This window comes from Tupaia chinensis, unplaced genomic scaffold (assembly GCF_000334495.1).
Source record: "Tupaia chinensis unplaced genomic scaffold, TupChi_1.0 Scaffold000383_1, whole genome shotgun sequence".
NCBI classification, from domain to species: Eukaryota; Metazoa; Chordata; class Mammalia; order Scandentia; family Tupaiidae; genus Tupaia; species Tupaia belangeri.
In genome coordinates this window covers 1901807-1909525 of record NW_006159885.1, presented here as the reverse complement: position 1 = coordinate 1909525, position 7719 = coordinate 1901807, and the positions used below count along the sequence as shown (strand labels likewise).

Here is a 7719-nt window from a genome sequence, read left to right as displayed (position 1 = left end):
GGCCCTGCCATACCCGGCGCTGGCCCCGGTGGTTTTCTTCTACTTGAGCCAGGACAGCCGCCCGCGGAGCTGGTGTCTCCGCACGGTCTGTAACCCATATCCTTCGGGGCACGACGGCCGGGCTGGGGGTCCGCAGGGGGGCGGGCCGCGCCGCCAGAGGGAACCAAAAGCCAGGTGAGTCGGAGAAGTGAGCCTGGAGGGTGGGCCGATGAGAGGGGGGCTGCTAAGGAGGGTAGGGGGATAGAGAGCGGAGACGCGAGCTGGTCTGGTCCGTACTCCTGGCGAGCCCCACCTCCGTACACACACCTCAGTCTTCCTTTGGGGGGTCGAGATCCAGGCTAGGAAGAGAGAGGAGACGTGCCCCGCTGGTTCGCAGCTGGATACTGTCCAGATGTGGGCAGGGGAGGGTCGTCATCTTCCAGATGTGGGAAGCTCCGGGAGCCTGGGAGCTCTAGTCCGCCCGCCGCCAGTTATCGAGCTTCTAGAGGGAGATGATGGTGGGGGGGGGGCGGGAACCAGGTCCTACCCCCACCCGCTTCCACCCTGCTCCCACCCCGCGGGTTGGAGGCACAACAAGGAGATTCCGGCGGCGGCTGATGTCAGGGGCGCAGAATGAGAACAAGATGTGGTGGAGGGGGAGCTGTCTGCCCCCAGTGCTGGAGCAGAGCCCCTTTCAGCTCCAGCCCAGTGCTGGAGTGCCTCCCTCCACCTCAATTCTTCCTGCAGGGTACTTAAGGTTGACCCTGCTCCCACCCCGCGGGTTGGAGGCACAACAAGGAGATTCCGGCGGCGGCTGATGTCAGGGGCGCAGAATGAGAACAAGATGTGGTGGAGGGGGAGCTGTCTGCCCCCAGTGCTGGAGCAGAGCCCCTTTCAGCTCCAGCCCAGTGCTGGAGTGCCTCCCTCCACCTCAATTCTTCCTGCAGGGTACTTAAGGTTGGAAGGGGGAGTTTTATGCTGTGTGTGTGTGTGTGTGTGTGTGTGTGTGTGTGTGTGTAGGGTGTGTGTGTGTGTAGGAAAAGACTGGCAAGAGCTTTGGCAAGGGGGGGATGGGATTAAGCCGGTCCAAGTTACCCCTCCCTTTCACAAATAGAGTGCTCTCGCTGGTCATTGATCACAGAGAAGTGGGAGACCACAGGCCTTCGAAAGTGTTGGGGGACAGTGAGACTGCTAAGGAGGACTCGGGTTCACCACCCTAGTGCCTTACTCCATGGGTAGGGTTGGGGAGGGCAGGTCCCACATGCCAGAGAGATGGATTTAGCACTGCCCCCACCCTGCGCAGTCTGGAGTGGTAAGTGGGAACCCAGACCCCTACCCCCCAACCCAGAGCACCACCTGACTATAATGTCCTGCCTAGGTTCCTCTGCCCCAGTGGGTGCTGGCACCGAGGAAAAGAAAGGGGTGGGTGCTGCTATTCCAGGTGCTGCCAGCTTCTCCTGGCTCCTTCCTTTCAACTCAGAGGTTCTTTGGGACCGAGGGTAGGAGACCCCAAGTCTCCTTTGCAGCCCCTGAGAGCCCTGCCTGGACTCTGCTTTGGGGAAGGAGGGGGGAGCTCGGTGCCGCCCTCACTCTGCAGCTCTGCTGCCTCTAGTGCGCAAAGCGGGGATATGAGCTTGGGTCCCCCAACCCCCATCCTCGACTCCAAGTGGGTCTTTGGGAAGATCCCCTTATCATCTTGTCTCCGTCCTTGGCCCCTTCTTCCTTTCTTTTTGAGCGGCAGCAAGAGAGAGTTGGGGGACATCAGAGATCCGTGGTCCTGCTGCACATGAGCCCCTGCCCCACCCCAGGCCCTTTTCCCATGGCAGAGGTGGAGATGGGGAGTGTAGGTGGCGAAAACGGGTGGGCTCATACCCATCCTCTCTTCCCCTAACCACACTCCCACCCATGAATGGGAATAAGCACCAGTCGCCATCTCCTTCTCGAGTGTCCCAGAGATCTCCCCGCCTCCTCCAATAAAATATAACCAGACTTCTTGATGAGCATCCCTTCCCCCTGCCTTATCTCCAGGTGCTAGAGGAGGGTCTGGAGGCAGACTCCTTCCTTACAGGATTCTGGAAGGGGAAGGTGCTGAGGGTTGGGATAAGGAAAGAGGTTGGAGCCCGGCTCTCATCTAAGGATGGGGAGCAGGCCTCCCAGCTCTGGGGTGTGAGGCATCCACATCGCTAAGACTGGACAAGCAGCTAAGCCTGGGTTGGCAGAGGATGGATTGAAGACAGTTTCTTGGCAAGGGGGTTGCCTAAGCTGTCCCCCATCACACCCTTCATACCTAAAGTGCCAGGGAAAGCCTGTATTTTTGCTGCCAGAGGACCTCCGGAGGTTGGTCTTCCCCTTTCTCTCTTTTAGGTATCTGTGAAGCCTCCCTCTACACCTCTGAGCTTGAGGGACACAGGGACCCCCCATCCCCATCCCCCCACTAACTGAAGCTAGTTTGGCTTTTCTTGGTCGTCCGTCTACATGGCCTCCTCCGCTTCAACCTCTGTAATAAGCCCGGGTTTCCTAGAGAGATTAGCTCCAGGTAGGACGTGGTGTGTGAGTGTGTGTGTGTGTGTGTGTGTGTGTGTGTGTGTGCATGGATTGGGGGAGTGGGAGGGCAGCGTGAGGAGCAGGGCCCAGGGAGCACGGTTGGTCTTGGGGAGAGCAGGGCTGCAGTGGACTCTGAGCCAGGAAGGCCCCTCCTTCCAGGTTAGAGGGGGTGTGTTGGCCTTTCAGGGTGTGTTTCTTCAAGTGGGAGGGAGAACGTTTCCCCTCCCGGGAAGGAGGTCCTGAGCATTCCCTCTCCGGCTGTTGTGTCACATCTGGAAGTTTGTGTAGGAGTTTCTCCAAGCTCAGAGCCCAGCACAGCTTTTTCTCATTTGGAAATCACAGGCTGGCATTTGGGATGCTGAGGGGGGGTGGGAGGGGGGCCAGAAGGGGGAGAAGGGAGCCTGCCAGGAGTGGGGGGAGAAGGGGGAGGCCTGAACGGCAGGAGCCCTAATGGCTTCCAGAAGTGAGTGAGTGTGTGCGCGTCACTGTGTGTGTGTGAACGTGTGTCTTTGGAGGGGAAGGGGCACCAGGAATTTCTGGAGACTTTTTGCCACTGTCTCACTGCCCGAAGTCTGCCTGTTTTTCTTACCTAGGGAGAATTCTCCATTTCTGTCCTCAGAGGAAATGAAAGGAGGGAAGGCATTCTTCCTGTCTCCTCATCAGTTCCCTCCTCCCATTTCCAAACCCTAGGCTTTCCAGAGGGGATGCCGGGCTGGCTGGGGAACTGGATGGGATTGGGGCCAGAGCACCCAGACACTCTTTTCTGGGTGACACACATGCACTCCCCCCCCACACACGCACTCTGCTCCACCGCTCTGTCGGGGGACTCCCCATCACCCGCTGTGCCAGTTGGAGCCATTCCTGGGATTACCCCCACCACACAGCCCCCCCTCACCCCTCGCCTGCTCCCGCCCCAATTCTTACCCCGCCCTGCTGGCCTCAGCCAGGATGGCGACAGACACAACTGCTCACACACGCAGACATGCGCGCGCACACACTCACACACACAGGCCCAGACGTTTGAATCAGATTTCTGGCCTATTTCCCCTCCCAAAGATTCCAGTGGGCCGTCTCTCTTGCGTCTCTGTGTCTCGTGTCTCTGTCTCCGGGTGGAGCTGGCTGCCTTTCTGAGGGCTTCAGTTTTCAGTTCAGCTGGAAGCCTCTCTCCCCACACACCCACACACTGGAGAGGGCGGTGGTGGTGGTTGGGGAACCACGGGAAAACAGGCTGGTAAGAGTCGGGGTTTGGCTAGGGGAATCCCCCTTTCAGTCTCCCTAGCAACAGCCACAAAGCCGAGCCCCTGTATCCCCCTCCACCCCAGGGATTGTGAATCTGGTAGACACCTTTGTGGGATGAATGAGGCAAGGACCTGCCCCCACCCCCACTCCCCAGCTCTTACTAGAAGGCCAGGATTCCTAGGTCCAGGCCATTTCTGCCTCAGTCTCAGATTTCCAGACTCCTAGCAGGGAATGGGGCAGCTGGAGGTAGTCCCCGTGCAGAGTCCCTTGTCCCTGGAGGGACCCTGGTCTGCCTCACTCTTCTCCCTACCTCCCTCGCCCTTACAGCTGCCAGGCTAGCCAAGGGCTCTCTCTGGATAAAGCCCATGGAGAGGACTCGTTTGTGGAGATAACATGCTCTAGTTCTCTCTCCCAGGAGGGAGAAAAGGAGGAGGGCTGGAAGTGGGGTTCCTCTCCCTGCCATTTCCTTTTGCTCTGCTTTTGATGGTGGGTTGTGGGGAGAAGAAAGATCTTCCCCTCTCTTGCCCCCCCCTTTGGGATCCACTCCAGCCCGGACAGTCACCATAGCAACAGCAGACACGTGACTGCACAGGTCTCTCATATTCACTATGGCAACCAGTGTCCCCCGTTCCCTTGGTTACCATGGGGATCTGTCACATGGTTCCCCCTCAACCTGATAACCTGTGGGTCTCTCTGCTTCTCCTTCCCAGCATGAGGACAAGATAGCAGCCTGGGGAAAGGGAGATCATGTGTGAGGGGGGGGGTCTCTTTAATTACCATGGCAACAAATTCGCACCACCTGGTGACACATCCTCCTGTTGTTATGGCAACAGAAGAACATCACACAGTGACATACTGCCATGTTCCCAAGGAAACAAGCCTCACCCTGAGAAGGGTGAAAGATACCCACCCCCACCCCCCATTAATTATTACTCTTCCAATTGTTCCCAATTTCCCTGCACCTCGGTTTCTTCTCTGCCCATTTATGCTCACCTGTGGTGAGGGGGGAGGTGGAGCATAGTGGGATATACCCAGGAGGCGGCTGATTGTCAAGAGGGCCCTTGAGAAGGGGCTACAGGATGAAGGTCTAGGCAGGCTGGAGGCTGAGTTATTTGGAGGCAGACTGGCTATACGAGGCCACTGTCTGAACATGTGTAAGTTGGAGACAGAAGGAGAGGCAGCTCCTCTTCGGGGTCACTTCTGTCCCTCCCACATAGTTATAATCGATTCACTATCGAGGGAACAAGGCAAGAAAACATGAATGGGGAGACAGCTCTGGTTTCTGATTGATTGACTCATTGATTGGGTCATTCCTCCCTCCCTCCCTCCCCCGTACATGCCAGGCACTGTGCTAAGCTCTAGGGAATACGAGGACATATCCAGCGTGCCCCTGCCTGCCAGGAGCCCCAGCGCAAGAGAAGAGAAGGGACAGTGCCTGATGACTGTAATGGGGAATCCCTGCTGTTAGAGGGGTCCCTCTTCCCAGGAAAATCACCCCCACTCTATGTAGAGACATTTGCTCACGTAGGCCCCCTCCAACAACCCCTTTCCTCTGCGAAGGTGAGGAAGGGACAAGCTTGGGCAGAGCGGACCGGTCCTTGAGGGTAAATGTCCTCCCCTTTCCAAATAATGGCTCCCTCCCTGTCCCCCTTTTTTCAGGGTGACCCCTGGCTGACCCCCATTCTGGGGAGAGAGCTACTGGGCTTCGGCTCCACTCAGGAAAACAGCTCCATGGAAACAGCATTCTTCATTCCCCCCCTCCTGTCTACTTACTCCCCCCAATCTAGAACTTTTTGCTCTTGTTTTTGTAAGAGGGTGGAGGTTAGGGAAATTGCAGCGCCTTGGGCCTTCTAGGTATCGAGGACAAGTGGGGGAAACAGGTGTGAATCTGAGGGGAAAAGGCTGGGCAACAGAGGAGGGCAGGGGGCTAGGAGGGGACTGAGGAGTCAGCTTCAGAGAAAGTGTGGTCTGAGATTCAGGACGGACAGGGGATGGCTAGGATGGCTGGAGGAAGGTTCTTGGGCCTAGACATTCCTGTCAGTCTCTTCATGCCTGGCCAAAGCCTTCTTGTTTCAGAAGTAGGGTTAAGACAGGAAGTTCCCGCCTGCTCTGGGCCCCAGTGAGTGGCTTGGTGGTGACGCGGGGGGTTGCCATGACACCCTCGCCACCTCCATTCCTGAGGCGGTCTCCTTTCCCAAGCCCCGTCGCTCTGCTTCGTTCTAGTCTCTTTGCTCTACCCCGACTCCTCAGGAGAAAAACAGGATCCTTGGCCATATACCTGTGTGTCTAATGCCTGGAACCTTCCAGTGTCCTAACATTGTCCTGCTGATGGGCTGGAAGTGAGTCCCTCAGTAGAGTCTACTGCATGGAAAAAGATTGGGTTTTAGGGACAACTCACTTTGCTGTTTGGACTGGTCGGAGCTGGAAGGTACAAGGTGTGATGACAGCTGGTCTATGTGTGCTTTGAGAGGGCAGGGGGCTGGCAGTGGAAGAGAGGGTCTCGGGCGTTGGGCTGTGACGAGAGGGACCATGGCTGTGGACCCTGGCCTGCTTCTGGCTGCCCACCTGGTGTCAAGCGAGTCTTCACAGCCCCTCCTCGCCTGCCCGAGCAGCTGGGGTGAGAGCGAAGTATTGTAGGCCAGGGCCTTGAAAACCTCCGCTTCATCCCAGCTTCTCAAGTGCCCTTCAGCACATGACTTGGACTCTGGGCCTCGGTTTCCTGAGTTCTGGGGGCTCAGACGATCCGCCCCGGGGACTTCGCAGGGCTGCCGTGCGCATCCTCCGTGGCATTGTGTGAGAGCGCTTGGTAAACTGTAAGGCAGACTTAATCCGACTTTAGGTTTGTGTAACACATTCACATACTTGATCTCATTTGCTTCTCACATCTACCCTGTGAGGTAGGGAGAATAGGATTCAGATTCAGCAGCGAACTCATGGTGTCTGGCATTTCCACAGGCACGATCGATTGTATTCCCTAAATGGCTTGTGCAAATAGTCAGGGTATTTGTGGCTTTTCCTACTTGACGGATGAGGAAGCTGAGTCCCCAGGGGTGACCTGGCCAAGGTGGGGAAAGGTGAGAGGACCGAGGTGGGGCTGGGCTGGGCGCTGGGCTCACGAGTAGGTCAGGGCCTTTTTGTCACATCTGGTTGCCCTTGTCACTGAGCTGGAGGTGCTAGGGTGGGCTGTGGGCCAGTGGTCTTCCTTGACTGCCCCGTACCTGGTTTGAGCGCATCAGCATGTTGGTCATCCTTCTCAACTGTGTGACGCTGGGCATGTTCCGGCCGTGCGAGGACATCGCCTGTGACTCCCAGCGCTGCCGGATCCTGCAGGTGCGTGACTGCTGTCACAGGTGGAGGACGGGGAGCAGCTCCCAATCTTAATACCCCTGACCCTTTCTCTGCAAGAGCCCTTGACCCTTCTGGTGGGAGGTGGCGGGGAGGGGGGGCTTGAGTGTTCTCCTACCGCCTTCTCAGTTTCAGCAGCCTCTCGTCCCCCCATCAGGCCTTCGATGACTTCATCTTTGCCTTCTTCGCCGTGGAGATGGTGGTGAAGATGGTGGCCTTGGGCATCTTTGGGAAAAAGTGTTATCTGGGAGACACTTGGAACCGTCTCGACTTCTTCATCGTCATCGCAGGGTGAGGGCCTGAGCTGGGGCGGGAGAGGATGGATCAGATCGGTCCCATCCCCAGGGCCGGAGTTCTAGCCTCTGCCCCACTCTGACACCCCAGCCCCCACAGTCCCATTACAGCTCTGCTTCTCCCTAGTGAGCCACTAAGGGTCTGAGGCCGTCCTGCCTGTAGCACTCCAGCCTGCACTTCTCTGAACTCCACAGCCTCATTCGCTGATGGGGGGAGTCTGTCCTTGACTTGGGGGAAGCCCCGTCCCCCCAGATAGGGTCTCCTGGCCGAGGAGTCTGAGGCTGGGCCGGCGGGCCCGCGCGCGGCTACCTCCATCGA

The 7719-nt window shown here is 57.7% G+C and overlaps 1 protein-coding gene across 1 annotated transcript in view; it reads left to right on the top strand.

The window, feature by feature from the left end:
- The first annotated feature begins 6994 nt into the window (after positions 1-6994).
- The window catches only part of CACNA1G (calcium voltage-gated channel subunit alpha1 G), a 67404-nt gene continuing 66679 nt past the window's right edge, over positions 6995-7719 (top strand). Inside the window, 2 exon segments of the mRNA XM_027773865.1 lie at positions 6995-7092; positions 7265-7398. Coding sequence (XP_027629666.1) covers positions 7000-7092; positions 7265-7398 — 227 coding nt within the window. The 5' untranslated portion in view covers positions 6995-6999.